The sequence below is a fragment of the Pholcus phalangioides genome, unplaced genomic scaffold (assembly GCF_987345545.1).
Source record: "Pholcus phalangioides strain wild (caught in Gottingen) unplaced genomic scaffold, Ppha-v1.0 ptg000009l_1, whole genome shotgun sequence".
Classification (NCBI taxonomy): domain Eukaryota; kingdom Metazoa; phylum Arthropoda; class Arachnida; order Araneae; family Pholcidae; genus Pholcus; species Pholcus phalangioides.
In genome coordinates, this window is record NW_028301602.1 from 15,207,284 (window position 1) to 15,223,565 (window position 16,282).

General features: G+C 36.1%; 1 protein-coding gene across 3 annotated transcripts in view; it reads left to right on the forward strand.

Moving 5' to 3' along the window:
* LOC149081810 (patronin-like) overlaps positions 1 to 16,282 on the forward strand; it is a 92,226-nt gene that overhangs the window by 63,332 nt on the left and 12,612 nt on the right. For all 3 annotated transcript variants that reach the window (XM_089235580.1, XM_089235581.1, XM_089235582.1), the window contains 7 exons: positions 3,610 to 3,727; positions 4,389 to 4,468; positions 5,326 to 5,428; positions 5,709 to 8,427; positions 10,309 to 10,436; positions 10,939 to 11,109; positions 15,555 to 15,679. In XM_089235580.1, the coding sequence (XP_089091706.1) occupies positions 3,610 to 3,727; positions 4,389 to 4,468; positions 5,326 to 5,428; positions 5,709 to 8,427; positions 10,309 to 10,436; positions 10,939 to 11,109; positions 15,555 to 15,679 (3,444 nt within the window). The remainder of the gene's footprint in view (positions 1 to 3,609; positions 3,728 to 4,388; positions 4,469 to 5,325; positions 5,429 to 5,708; positions 8,428 to 10,308; positions 10,437 to 10,938; positions 11,110 to 15,554; positions 15,680 to 16,282) is intronic.

Below are 16,282 nucleotides of genomic sequence, written 5' to 3' on the forward strand. Positions count from 1 at the left end.
CTTAACTAAAAAATCAGAAGGAGAAATTAACAAAAAAAATAATGAAAATCACTTGGAATCTGAATTCGGCCGGTAAAAGGTTAATCACAATAAATGCCGGAAATGGCCTCCACCAACATTTGAATACTTCTGAGTATGTGTAAGCAGTTGTAACTTGACAGATGTCAAGTTGTGATGCTGCTAATGATACAAATACAAATACAACGCCACATCAGGCAAATTGCCCAACGAGGTGGCTGACTTAAGAACATCATGGATCTCCGAGCCATTTTTTGGAGGCCCTACCTACTACTACACCACACATGCACATGGTTCGTACGGTCCTTGAAAACCTTGAAAAGTCCTTGAAAAAAAAAAAGTTCATTTTCAAGGCCTTGAAAGTCCTTGAAAATAAATAAGAGTCCTTGAAAAAGAATTTTTTTTTAAGAATTCTGTGAGAGTCCTTGAAAAATTTGTGTTTTCCGAAATAGTTTTCGCCACTTTTTTTTTTACTTCGTAAGTGACGTCCTTAAAAAGGTGCAAAGCACGGGGAAAAAGCCTTAGTAGCCAATAACCCTGGATAATTGGATTTAAATCACGTTTTTCCCCCATTATTATAAAGCCGGGTTTTCGTAGGAGCAGGTTTTTTGTGCCGCGTGCAAAGTGAATCGTTGTGATGCTGCTAATGATACAAATACAAATACAACGCCACATCAGGCAAATTGCCCAACGAGGTGGCTGACTTAAGAACAGCGTGACACGCCGTCCACTCACCAATAATAAGAAAACAAGTTCGGCTGTTTTCCTAGAGAGCGCAACAAGCCTCACACGGCAGTGTTTTACGTCGGGCGTGATTGGCCGACTGTTTCTGGAGGAGTCAAATGCGTTGTGCGCCACTCGTTTTACCGATCTTCTCTTCATTTTTGTTTTCTTTCACTTCCCTTCATCGAGCTCGATGCTTCCCTTCAAACCGGAGCATGCAGATGACAGAGTAGCTGATAGCAGGGCCGTGAGCTGATGCGCCACGGTAGGAATACACAAACGCGTAGTGTGATTATGTAAAACGTTTCTGTCGACGCGAAATGATACAGTTCGGTTCATGCTGTGCCAAAAACCTATGTTGGAATGTTTTTTCCCTTTTTATTCTCTGTGCACGTGGAACCGCTCGGCCCGACGCGGCATGCTCTCACCCTCACGGGAGCTCGGCTTTGTACTGTAGGCTGGTTTTTTTCCGCGTCTATGTCGGGATTGTTTTTTTTTCTCCGAGATTGCCGGTTGTTATTTGTCGGCCGTTTTATTTATTTATTTCTTTTATGATCGTAAATGATCTTGTTTTTTTTCCTTGCAACTTTTATGGAATAAAAGCTAGAGTTCAAAATGAACTTCCGATCGTTGTTTTTTTTCTTCAGCTCAGTCGGCACGCTCTGGCCCCCAAGAACCAACCAATACCTATTTCTAGAGTACAAGTCCTTCTGCTCTAGAAGGTATTGCAACAACCCACTTCTAGGAAAACCCGGCTTTATGGTAGCATGTATCCTGTGATATCCTCCAAATCGTATGTAGACGTATTTGGAGTCGTTGGAAGTCATTAAACATTTGTACTAGGTATTTTTTTCTGGATATCTTAATAAAAAAGTGTCATAATTTTTGCCGAAATAATTTCAGCCTTTCGGTCCGTAAGTGAGCGAAGCTTCCTCTGATTACTGTCAACTATAGGCAGAGATTGACTTGGAAGTCTGGGGGGGGGGGACACGATGATGATGTCAATTCATATATGCATATATACATTAGATCAGTCAACTTCACATCCCCCCCCCCCCGTATCTCCGCCCATGCTGTCTAAGGTTGTATGAGGTTCTTTAAAGAAAGAAAACAAAAAATGAGTAACAAGTGTGTGTACTTTTAATTACTTGTGTGGTTGAAAAATCCCTTCTATCAAGATTGGTTGCTGAGTGTGCCGGACAAAAATGTCGCCAAATGCAAGCTGTACTTTAATGGGTGAATCGGCGCTGAAATCTATTGAGCTTATATTACTGGAGGGAGTATGACGCAGGGCCATAACTAGGATTTTTGTATTGTCTTGCTGCCCCCACCAATTCGGAATTCGATCATTTTATAACGGTGTTCACCTAAAAATTGCCACCCGGGGCAGTTGCCCCCCCCCTCCCGCGTTCTAGTACCGGCGCTGGTATGACGTCAGTGGTCTATAGGTGGTCTCTACTTGGAAGATCACGTGACGCGTTGAATGTCGGCGCATCTCCGTTATTTTCTAATGGCATCGATAGTTGTTTAAAGGAGTTTAAAACAATAAATGAAAGAAATAATTTCAGTATCGATGATATGATTCCAGAATTAATGAAAGAAAAAATTACAGAATTAATGAAAGTAAGAATTACAGAATTAATGAAAGAAAGAATTACAGAATTAATGAAAGAAAGAATTACAGAATTAATGAAATATAATTACAGAATTAATGAAATATAATTCCAAAATTAATGAGAGAATTCCAAAACTAATAAAGCAATAATTCCAGAATTAATGAAATAATTTTAGAATCAATAAAAGAATTCAGCATTAGCGAAAGAAACAAATCCAGAATTGATGAAAGCAATTATTCCAAAAGTTATGAAAAATTATTCCAGAATTGTTGAAAGAAATTATTCCAGAATTGTTGAAAGAAATTATTCCAGCATTAATGAAATAAATAAATTCAGAATTAATGAAAGAAATAATTTAATCTTTTTCTATCTTTAGAAGAGTTATTTTTTTTAGTCTTTAAAAGGAAATTAAGTGCAATATTTAGAGACTAAACAACGTTTCAATGAGGAAATTGACAGGCACGAACTGTGTTATTCAATGTGTCATATGTTTTGTATGATATATGTGTATGTGGCCTCCTTTATTCATTACAGATGATGTGAAATAAAGTAGGTAGAAATGTAATCTCTGAAAGTTTTAATCAAAATTAAATATGAGCCTATTCATGTTAAAAATATGCTTTTGTAAAAAAAGTCCTTGAATTTTTAAATTTTTCCTTGAAAAGTGCTTGAATAGTCCTTGAATTTTTTTTCGTTGGAAGAGTACGAACCATGATGCACCCCGCCTTTCCGCACATTCCTGATGTTATTCATTAGCTCCTGACTAGTCAGCGCATTTCTCTCATACCCTTTTTTCAAGAAACCTTACGAGTAATAATCACACATCAGCGGGTCAAGTGACTTTGACAGCACTTTTGCTGACTTTACGCTCAGCTGTAAACATCTCACTAACATGAGTAGACTGAGTGGAGTGTGAGAAATGTGACTAGTTGCTTCATCCTGTTAGAAGAAGCATAACTTGTGCTCTGGTACTGTACAGTTTGAATAAAATTCATAAAGAGAAGTCAAATAGTTTTTCATCTTGACATTGAACTTAGATATTTGACTGATGACGCATTTAACGGAGATGGCCTGATCAAGTTCAGCAGCCATTAACAAAAAATTTGGATGTTGGTGGGGGAGTGAGTAAGAAGAGTTAGTGCCAAAGAGATAAACCAGTTTTACATGCACAACCCTATATTAATTATGTATGAAATCTGTTTTATTGGTGTAAATACACATTTCCCATATGAATTTTTTTTTTTCTCCCAAGATTATGCTTATGTGAATCACAATGGGGAAAAATATCCACCTCGCCAAAATTATAGAGATCCAATCAAAGATGGACGGTCAGCATCATATGAAATGTTGGATGATGCTGGGAGAGCAAGGTATTGTTTTAATCAAATCAGTGGAATGACTTTCCTATTGAAACCAACTTTCAAAGTTTGTCTAACACCATCCATTGAAAAGCTCATCATAAATACTGTATGTAATTTATTTCAATTCTTGATCTCTTCAAATACTTGATCAATACTCTTCAAATATTTGATCAGTACTTTTAGTGAACTGATATATACATGTATACACTATACATTTTTATACAACGATTTGTGTGAATAATTTTTTTTGATTTGCCTTCGAGGATAAATCAAACACTGAAAATGTCTTCAAAACACTATTTTATAGACATAAATAGGTTTTCATGTTTTGATCTTCTCTTTGTATTTTATAAATTAATGTTCTTAGAGTAGTTGATTAAACTATCGTAGCAGATGTAAAAATTGTCTAATTTTGAGTTCTTCCTCAACATTTCCCCCAACATCTCCTGATGATACCAATTGCTGGTGTTGTGAAGTTACTCAAATTCTTGACAGCCTTTTGACGGGGAAAATATTTCTTTGGCAATTAAATACTCTTTCTTTTGAATATTCTTTAGAAAAATTTATTATGTGTGTTATTATTTATAAAGTACTAATAATGTACAGCTGTTTTAATTTGAAGTTGAATCTTTTTTATTTAAAAAATCTTTTTCCGATAACTTTTTTACAGCCCACAATCGAATGGATCAAATGGCCATAGACCACTGTCTGCCCGAAGAAGTTTTGGTCATGACGATAAGAAGAATGAAAGTAGGTGTTTGGGGAATTAAAAAAAATATATATATATATATATTTAGTTTTCATTGAGATTCAAAAAATGGTTACATAAATGCATGTAAAAAGATGATCCGTTCATTTTTCTGTAATTATCATATTTTGTGAGGGATTATTAATATCATTGCTGTTGTAATACTTTCAATGTGCACATTGTATTTTACCTTTTGATACCTTGAGGGGGAAAAAAACCAATTCTGATACTTTTTCAATTTAGTTAAATTTAAATGCATTTTCCCTCATCGACTTGAAATACTGGTTCATAGAATCCCAGTTAAGTATTTGGAATTAACTAATGATTATTTTATAAATATCACCAAAGGGTTCCTTTGTGGGATCAAAGAAGGAGATTAATACTGGTTAAGGGCTTGATGAATCTCAGATGTCGGGTGATCATGGTTATTTTATATGTGGGATTTACCTAGTAGGATTATGAGAATAACACAATTTTGGAAATTAGGTCAGCATGTATACCAATACAAAAAAGGGTCATTAAATCCCAGAAATATATATAAAAGAAACAGAAAAAAAAACCCATTATTTTGTGCTATTTTTCTCGAGGAGAAGGGAACAATTGGCTGTTAAAAAATTTTGTTGGTGTGTAAGTTATTTTTAGATTTTTTGAGCCTTGCTGGTAATTTAATACTGCATTATTTACATTAAACTGGAAAACTTTTTTTGCTTCACCATATTCTCTGAAATAGATTATGAAAAAGTATGTGTCGGCGTCAAAGCACTGACCTATAACACTTGTTATGATAGGTTGATTTGCCTATTTTTTTTTCATCATTATTAGCTTCATTGATTGTATTCCAAATGCATTGTTTCAACAGATTCATATGGACTGCGACATGTCCAGTCCATGAACTTCTCAGAGCTGCATCATCAGATGGATGGAGTTGGAGACTCTAACAGAATGACTGTTACTAATCAGAGGTGCAGTTTTTTTTAACACTTGCTAAGATTCATATAAATTATTATTATTTATATCAATAATAACATATACAATAAATGAAAGAAATTTTTACAAAAAAATATATGTTGTCACATCTTGAGTAATATCACATATACACAGTAAATGTATACATATGTATATAAAAGAAAGCATTTTGAGAGTTATTCAAATTCTTTTTTCTTTTTTTTGTATACCTGAACATTCAAATACTAAAATTAAATGTGATTTTTATTTGTTAATTCAGGTTTTTTTTCCCCTCAGTGCACATCATGAGGAAGATGATGAAATAGCTGAATACTTCTCTCCACCACGTTATCATTCTTCAGGACAGGTCAACTTGCTCAGTCAAGAAGAAAATCGTCGTAAAAAGCAGCAGCAGTCTTCAGAAGATATCAGTTCCCTGGCGCAGACACAATATCAGGTTTTCCATGCTTCTAAAGAAAATTCCATGCGAGGCAATAAGAACAATAAAAAAGGAATAACGGAAAATGATAACAAACCGGGTGTCAAAAAGTCTCCATCTTCTTACGAGATACATCAGCTATCACCTAGTAAAGGTGGCCCTGGTGGAACTGATGGGTATCCCAGGCAGCGTAGTCAGTCTGAACTCAATATCCCTCAAGTGAAGAAACTGGGATCCTCGGGCAATGTTAGTCGGCCACTTGTGGAGCATGCATTTTATGAACATGATGAAGTTCAAGAAAAAGCTCCTGCAGGTAGGAGGTCAACAGTCGATAGGAAGAATAGGAACTCGTTCCATGAAATGCCTAGGTATAGTGCACATAAAGATAATGAAAGACACACTAAGCCAGTTGTTCCAAAGCGAAATAACTCAGACTTTTTTCTCCATGGAGGCAGAGACATTGAAACAAGAAGCAATAGACTTTCGGGTGGTCAGACATGGAGAAAACCTAAAGATCTATTCGCTCGTACTGAATTCAATGAAACAGGTGATGGTACAGAAAGCGGGGGAAGAAAAGGTTTTCAGGATACTGATCAGGAAAACACCTTAAGCTTCGCTAAATTATCAAAGCAGAAAAATGACTCTGGTTCAGCAATCAACGTTAACTATATGCAGCATGACAGAGACCATTCCAGCGGCACATATAAGAAGCCCACAAGACCAGGTTACTTAAACATCAGTCCTTCCCAGCACAATATACCAGATATCAGCCCAACCAGTGGTTCTAAAGTTAATGCTTGGTTCCAGGAGAACTCCAAACAAGAACAAAAGCAGCAGCAAGATGTAGATTCCAACATGGCTACTCAAATGTTAGATATACGCTTGAAACTGGAAGAGAAGCGGAAAAAAATTGAAGAAGAGAAACTCCGCTTGGAAGCAATGACTAATAAACAGAGGGAAAAAATGGGCAAAGCTGCTTTTCTGCGAGCTGTCAAAAGTGGTTCAGCTGGTCATAGCAACTTCTCGGTAGAAGATTTAACTGAGGACCTGGATTCTGTCAGGAGAAAATGGCTTGAACAAAAGACTGACAGTTCTGAGTTTGGTGTAGATAATCGCGATACAGACTCTCCTCCGGAAGATTTCCAGACATCTATTGAACAGCTTAATAGTAATCTTACTGATCTGCAGTCAGATATAAGTCGCCTCACTCTACAGCAAGATATGATACAAAAAATACTAAGAAATAGTAACCAGACACCTACTCAAGTAGATCCATATTATTTGCATGATGTGCAACCTCAGCAGCAACAGCCTAGAGATATTCCTAGATGGGCAGAACCTGTTCAACATCCTGCCCAGAATTATATGCAACAAATGGATAGAACCTCACAAGAGGTACCTCATGTGGGGCGTGGACAATGGGGTCAACCTGTCATACCATTTGCTAATCTGCAACAGAATCATATACAGAGTCCACCCACGTGGCAGCAACCATCGCCTATGTTTCAAAGTAGACCACCGTCCGTGGAGCCACACATGATGGGTGGCCAATCAGTGCATCACCAAGTCTACGATACTCCAGGTAATGCTTTTCCATTTCATAGTGCTGGTGGCAGCAGCGGTATGCACCAAGGCTTCATGCTGCATCCTCAGCAGCAGCAGCAACAACAAAATTATGGCATGCAGTCACAGCCTCCGAATAATTATCCTTCTGACCAGTCAAGAAATTATTTTATGAATCAGTATCCGTATATGCAACAACCACAGCAGCAGCAACCACAGTATTCCATGACCCCAAATACTTACAATCCTCAAAACCAAATGCAGTACCAAACTGGGTTTCATCTGCACCGAAGTCCCTCTCAGACAGAAGGTATTCAAATACCGAGATCACAATCAAGAACTGAAATAAATTACCATGCCATGGACAACCAGACAATGTATACAGATGAATTTGGTCGCCCCTTGAAGGGCATGGCTCTGCAGAATTCCCCACCTGGCCGGCCAGTCCTGGGTAAAACGTTCCGTGTCCCAAAACCGAAACTAACTTCTCCCTCGTCTCCTGTACCAAGCCCAGATAGAATGCATGCTCAAGATTTCTGTGAACAAGATTTCGGTCAAGGTTCGCCTCCAAAACACAGGTCTCCTTCACCACAGCCTCTGCCTGCTACGAGTACAACTAATGCCACATCTGAAGATAAGGGATTCTACATCTCTTTTGATGATGAGCAACCAAAAAAGCCCAGGCCAAAGCTCAAACCGAAGCATCTCAAAGCCAGAAGCTTACAGAAAAAAACAGACGCCGCAAGACAGGATGAACTGGATGCCACTATGGATATTTCTAGAAACAATCAAAATAGTCTGTCCAATCAGTCTTCAGTTCCTAAAGATTCTTGGAAACAGACTTACTCGAAAAAGCAAGCTGGCTCATTCGCTAGTGCTTTCAAGGAAGATGCCAGGAAATCTGAAGAGAAAGAAAACATCTGTGATCAAGCTTCAGATAACCTAGCAGAGACAGATCCGCTGCCATCAGGTGTTGGATTTGTGATTGGAACAAATACAGCAGAACCAGATCCAGTAAGATACACTTTTCATTTTTTTAAAAATTTGTTGAGTGAAATTTCTTTATAAATGTTTTTCCTTGCTATTGAATGAAAAACTTGGAAGCACCATCACTGACATCAAAATCAGTCCATGTGGCAGTGTGGTTAATATGATCATTTCATGTGTTGGAGGTCTGAGATGCTACCCCCCTACTACTTCACCACACACCAACTCTGGCCATATTGCTATACTTAATTTACTGCCACGAGTTGTGTTGGAAATACAGGTGCCATCTATTCATGGTCGCATTAAGCTTGTTAGGGAAAATATCTTGCTATCTATATTCTTCCTCCCAATTGAACCTGGGATCTGATGACAACCTTCACAGTGGTAGATGAGCATCTTACCACCATGTCACTCAGGCGCTGAGGCTCTATCTTGGTGCCCATACAGGATTTACATGACTGAGGGATGTTTGGGGTAGTGCGACAGCCTAGTCAAGATTGGGAAGTCATGAGGCCTCTATCAAGACCAGGTGCTTTCGAAAGTTTCCCTGACCTGTGAGAGATGCAAAGGGATCCCTGGGACATGTTTTAGAATAAAGAGTAATTAGAATGACTATGATGAGGTGCGGGGGGGGGGGTCTTGGTTTACAACCAGGGGAGGGGTCCTCACACAGGTAAGTGCTAATTGAAAAACCACTGCTCACCAGTGCTTGATCAATTGAAAAAAATTTCTTGGCAGCCAAGCATTTTTTTTCCAAAAGAAATTATCCAAATAAGGATGACCCCCCCCCCCCACAACTGTTTCAGGACTTGATGACCCTTTTTTATGTTGGTAGACAGCAGAGCTTGACAAATCTCAGGGGTCACCCATGTCAACTGGGAAATTAGTATTGGCACCTAAAACTTTCTACGTGTAGTTACTAAGATGGAATCTGAGGACAATTAAAAATATTTTGGAAATCAGCGCATCTATCCATACCAAAAGTGGTGACTGTGCCCTGGAAAAGTCGAAGTAAATATTATTTTCAATCAGTTTTTCATGCAATTTTTTTTCACCTAAAAAATCGTTCTGGTGCTTAGATTTTTTTGTGCTTTGTCAAGTTCTAGTAAACAGGCTGACATAATCTCTAAAGTTTTTTTTTGTTCTCAGACTCCATTATAGTAATCACAAGATTTCAAGTGCCGATGTCAATTTTTTTTAGTTTGGTGATGATTTTTCAAGTCCTGCTAGTCACATGATTTTGTGTAATTTATCTAGGACAGTGTTTCCGAAAATGGGCAATATCGCCCCTTCCCCCGGTGGGTGATGGAATGGTCCAGGGGAGCGATAGAAGCTACGAGTATAATGTAGGGTCCTATACTTAAGTAGGGACACTTGAGTGAGGGGGCATTGGAACGAAAAGTTTGAGAAACTATGATCTAGAACATGTCATTTTGGTAGATCACTCCAGCATAGTGAAATTGTAGGTATGGTTTGTATTTCAGAATCAATGAAAAAGCAATCAAACTGGTCCAAGTTTTGTAATTTATACGTCATTCAGAGTAGCAATCAGTAGTAGCACATGTTCATTCCATAGACGGAGATAGATGTGAAAGTTTTGGACACGATGATGATGTCAATTCATCTATACATATATGTATTAGATCAGTGGACTTCACCTTTGACCCTGTATCTCTGCCCATGGGTCATTCATATCCAATATGTACACGCTTTCAGAGCTCTTGAGAACCCTCCAAAATGTATGCTTGAAACATGAAAGTTACCAGATGTTTATCATTCTAGAAAATTTTCTTATTTTCTCACTGAGCTGTAAGGAGCATTGAATAAATTTTAAATTTTGGGTTGTCTGTTAAATTCTTACAGATTTTTAACAGAATATTAAGCAGTTTCAATCATGACTGATTTCAGGACAAAGAGATTGAGATGACCAGGAGGAAAGAGATGATAATGATGATGTCACTTAGGAGGAGAGCGGAACAAGAAGCAAAGCGAAATCAGAAACAGCAGGAGTATCTGAAAAAGAAGGAAGAGGAGAGGTATAAAAAAAATTCTCTAAGATTGATTCAAATCTGAAATGATTTCCATTTGTACATGATTCTAATCTGAAATGATTTTTATTTTCACGCCATGTTGCTGCAAAGGACGCTCATTTTATAGGTGCATACAGTAGAACCTCTTGATAACGGACACCCTGGGGACAAAAAAAAAATTTCCACTAACAGTAGTGTCTGTTAATGAGTAGTGAAATGCATTGAAGCCCATTGACGTGATTCAAAAAAAGTGTCCATTAATGGGAGGTATCTGTTATGAAAGGTTCTACTTTAATTTAAAATAGTCATAATTCTTTTCAGGAAAGCATAATACGTGATCAGCCTGAGTTAAAATTTTTTAGAGATTTTGTTTGTTGTGATTTTTGAAAATCCCATATACTCATCATTGTAGTGTCTGGGTGTGTGTCCAGCTAAGTTTTTGATCTAAATCAGTGTGTTTGTTTTGCAATCCTGATATCAATCTTTTTTTCTGTTCCTCGAATTTCAGGTTAAAGGCTGAGCAAATAGAGAGGAAGAAAGAGGAGGAGAAACTTCGAAGGCAGCTAATACTGGAGCAGTATCGCCAGCGAAAAGCTGCTGAAGAAGAGGAAGGAACTCCTGGGGGAAGAGATGATCACCGTCCGAGCGCAAAAGTCTCTGTTACGAGGCCTAAGTCTAGGTAAGTCTTGAGTTTTTAAAAATGAGTTCATAGTATTTTTTTTTTAGTTTAGAACTCGAAATATGTCTCCAGTATTTAAAGTAAGTAATTACGTAAATAACGTAAGTAATTACGAACAGATATTTTACATGGTATATGTAACTGTTGTACTATACGTGCTCTCAGAGCAAGAGAAATTTCTTTTTTAAATATTCAAATTGGGATCATTATTTAAATGTGTAACGAACAGGTATAATTATTAAATTCATTCTTTTATTAGGCTTGTAACACTAATGATTTGATAATGCATGTAAATATTTCATTCTCACATTGTTTCAATTGGTTACATTTTTATAACTAATTTTATGGCTATTTATGAAGCTATTAATGTGTATAAAAATTTTCCCCCTTTTGCTATCAATTTATATATCATTCATTTACATAATTTTAGTTTTGTTAATTAAAAATATTAATGTTATAGTGGCGGTGGTGGTTAGATATGTTCATGCATTTTCAGTGACGATGTTATGAAATCGCTAGAACGATGGCTGGGTGGAAAGCATATTTCCTGCCTTGAGCGTGAATACATTGATGTTCTAGCCCCTGTTGTTTGGCCCTCAGCTGTTCTAATGCTGGGGTTCGGGATTCTTAAGGGTACAAGGTATGGTGCTTGGCACGAGAAAAAAAATCTAATTGCATGAGAAAGCAAGTTTAGAGGACACTAACCTTCTGCTTTGCTTGAGAACAAAAAAAAAAAAATCTAAAAACTTTTTTCCCTAATTGATTTTGTGTATAATGTGTATAAAAGCATATTATGGTAACATGTTTCATTTGGAAAACCTTAGATGGGGATCTGGGTGCAAATTGAAATTAGCAAGAAAGGTTTTGCATTACAATATTCCAATTTTGATATATTATCAAACCTAGAAAGTATGAGAGAAAGTTTTTTGACGTTATTTTTGGCGAGTTGTTCAGTACATTCTTTTTAATAAGGGCTCTTGTTTCATGATTCTTTGTTTCATTTTGAATGTGTTTTGCAGTTCATGTTTGTTTTATTTAGACCAAGTTTAGAAAGGTTTTGAATTGCCTCTACTACCCTTGCCACAAATTAGTGGTGAATAATTGATCCTAGAGGCATACTTCCAGTTAGAAACATTATCCAAATAATGTGTAGACCTCATTCAGAAGGAAATGTGCGGGATACATCTCATTCATATTACAAGGGGTTGCATAGTTATTAAAATTTAAACAGTTAACTTTTTATTTGGTCACCCTGTCCTAAAAATCCCAATTAGAGAAATTTTTTGCCTTGTCTTTCCCAAGGCCAACAAAAAATTCCAAGTTTCTAAGTGTAATATTTTCTGTGATATTTGAATTCCAAATTACAGAAACAATAGGAAAGAATAGCAAAAAGTAACGAACAATGCTTCTACAACAGCATAAATAGAGAAAGGAGCATTGTTAATTCATGATGTTCTTTCCCAACTTTTGATTTTTTAAATTAAAATATCTCATGAATAGATAATCTCACTTAGGCTGGTGCATGAATATTACACTATAAAAGTTTTAGAAAAGTTCTTTTATAAAACTTGAAAAATGCAACCAATAAGATCATCAGTTGCATTTGCTGGAATGTAACTAATATATTTATTGGTTGGATTTTTCAAGTTTTATAAAAGAGCTTTTTTCAAACTTTTATAGTGTAATCCCGGCCTTAGAGACATGGAATTTTTTTTGTTGGCCTCGGAAAAGACAGGGCAAAAACTTTCTAATAAAGATTTTCAGGACGGAGTGACCAAATAAAAAGTTTTTTATTTTAATGACTATGCAACCCCTTGCTATATAAATGATATAACTGAGGTCTGAATATTATTTGTATACTTTTTCTAATTGGAAGTATGCTTCTAGGATTAGTGGTTCACCAGAAACTTTCGGCAAAGAAAGTTAGGTACACAAACCTTGTTTATAGTTAAACCTACAATAGTTTCACTTTCAAAACTCTGTAATGAAGACAGTGAAAATTTAAGAACTCAAATTTAGTTTATTAATCAAAATAGAGAAGTGCAATGCCCTTTACTGGGAAGATACATAAATACTTATCCATTCTCACATCACACTATTTCTGTGGATGCCAGCCATTTGACCATTTGAACTAGTAAAAATATACAATCTTCCAAAAAGTTGGCTGTCAAATACACAAAAACATTCTTGTGTTTTGTTTTATTTCAGTTTTTTTTTTTTTTTTGGTAGTGGTGGGGGGGGGGGGCAATCTTTTCCTTTATTACTAAGACCACAAATTTTAGTAGCGCCAACTCTAATATAAAAATTTTCACTTATGTCACACTTTTTTTATTATCGCTGTCATTTAGTGTTGGCTTCTTCTCCCATTCTTTGTGTGGGATGGTCTCATATTTTGTAGAAATCATTCAGTGTCTCATAAAAATGTTTTTAAATATAAAACTTTAAACTTATTTTTCAAAATTTTATCATTTTCATTTGAACTCGTATTTTTTCAGACTTTGTATATTATCACTGATTCATTATAGCACGTTCTTTCTTCCCGGAAACGCACACTTTCTCTTAATGATCGCAGTGCCACAATGTTAAGCCTATGAGCTTGAACTGTCAATCCAGTGTATACTGGCTTCTGATAATTTTCAACCATTTTTTTTTTTGCTGTCACAGAGTGATACAGCAATGAACAATAATTCTTAAATCTTCATATAGTTTTTCAACGTTTCAAAAATTATTGAGTAAAACCTTCGTATGCAACACTTGTTATCACTACATGTAACTTCTATTGCCATTAACTATCTTGCAAATTGTGACCTTAGGAACAGATTTTCAAATGATTGGCACATCCGTATTAGTAACATACATGTTCTGCATGAATTTCACGAAGCACTTGTTCAATGCAAATAGATGAAATTTGAAAGGAAAAAAAATTGATTATTGTGGAGCATGTAGTTCTGAACAGTGTTTTAAATATTCATATTGGCTGCATTTTTCACATTAAAAATAATTATTTCAACTAACATCAAGCATGTGTTCCTATTACTTACCTTTGTTGTGTACGAATTCCTTTTTTTTTGTGCACACTCAACCACCGATTCACATGAAATTCTTTATTATTGAATGCTTTTCATTCTGATGAAATTCAGAAACAAGGATAAGTAGCAATGAAATCACAAATTAAAATTATTTTTTATTTCCCTAACATGTCTGTGTTAATAATGCTTTTATTTTATGTGTGCGTGTTGTAATATTGTTATAAATGCTTGTAGGTAGTTTAATTCTGTCTCTGCTTGAGCTTTAGTAGAAGCCTGAGCATTATTCATTACTAAACACTAATCAGTACTATCGAAAGAGTTTCTCAGGGCACAGGGCTATCATCAGTCCAGAATTTTTGTTCCGTTTTCTTAACATTAGTAGTTGGCATAATTTGGTGGTGTCTTAGTTGTATAACTGAATACAAAATTTGAAGTTTTAACCTCACAGTTTGAATTCTGAGACTCTTCAACAGGGAAATCATCAGTCACAGTCTGTCAGTTGTGTTACAAAGTAACTTGTAGCTAGTGCTCACTTCTCTTATTCGGCATCAAGTAAAACTTGGACATCTCCTAATGATGCCAACTACTAACGTTGGGAAAATGTTGAGAAGAAAATGAATTTGGTCCAGGGTATGCCATTTAAATCACTTGATTGCCATAATTGCTAATTGAAAATAATAATAGATATTAACCAACGTGGATTGATTGGGCTTTCAACTGTACTTTTCATATTAAAATTTTGAGTTTGTTTTTTTTCATCAAAACTCATTGAATCTGTGAAAGAATAAAAATGTGTAAACTATTTAAGCAACATCATCCAAGTCGGAAACACATCCATTCATTGTACAAGAAACAATCTTGCCAATAGAATATGTTGTGTTTAGTTGATGCTGAATGGTTCTTTGGTTGTACATCGAGTGAATTGAGATGTCTGCACCAGATGTATGATACTGAGTTGCCACTACTCATTCACTTTAATGGGGAAAGGGGTGTTCATGGATAAAAGCACTTTTCTTTACAAAAGAATGTTAATCTATGAAGTTAATTTAGGCTCAATGACCTTTCATGTTAACACAAACAGATTTTTGGTGTTCGTATTTTTTGTTTGTAGTTCGTTTGTAGTTTATTCATTAATGCTTAATTAAATTTGAGCAATTAGGAGAAAAAAGCAGTTAAGTGATATAGAAATATACATTCTTGATGATTAACAAGAATTTTTTTAATTAATAAGCAGTCAGTTAATTTTAATCAAATCCTATTTAAATCCAAAAAATCTGATTTTTTTTCATACCCTGCTACGGTCCTTGTGCCCAGAGAAAATCTCTTTCGGTTGATGACAGTCCGATATCTACTATGAACAGATTACATTAGTATTACATTTGAAAATTTTTTTTATTGTATTGCATCTTATTTCAGGTCGGCTTCTGTCACAAGAAGCAAACCTAAAGGTGGGCAGACATCAGCAGGTCGTGGTCACGATCTTTCATCTCCGTCCTCCCTCGACTCTCCTGTTGGAAGGGGATCCCAATACAACCTCTCGAGTAAGTACTTGAGAAGATATGAATGAACATTGTTTAATGTTAACCACAGTTTAATTTTTTTTTTTTTTTTTTTTTTTTTTAATGTCTTGATACCAAGGTGTATCTGTGCATTCTCTCTCTCCTCCAGGGCTATGTAGTAAAGGCTGTTTTATCCCTTTGAAGATGCTCTTGCTGCACACCTTCTATAGCAGAAAGTCTCTTCACAAAGCTTGTGACATCACTAAAGTCGTCCATTTCACCTATAGTCATTGAATATACTGCAAAAAAAGGTAAAGATTTCACATATGTCAAACTGCTACATCCAATGGCTACAGGTGAAATGGGCGACTTCAGTGGCATCAAAGCTTCATGCAGAGGCTTTCTGCTATAGAAGGTGTGTTGCCTTGGCTCAGTGGATGTGGTCTCAGAGCTACTGTGTGACGTCACTGCTCAAACACCCTTTTAGCAGACAGCATCAGCACACAAAACATGCTAAATTGACATTGCTTATTTTTTACATTTTAGTTGCTTATTTTACTATTTTTAAGTGAGTGATCTCTCATTTATGTTGGTTTAGTATCACTGGTATGCGCCTGTGGCATTTTTATAATATTTTTTGTTGTT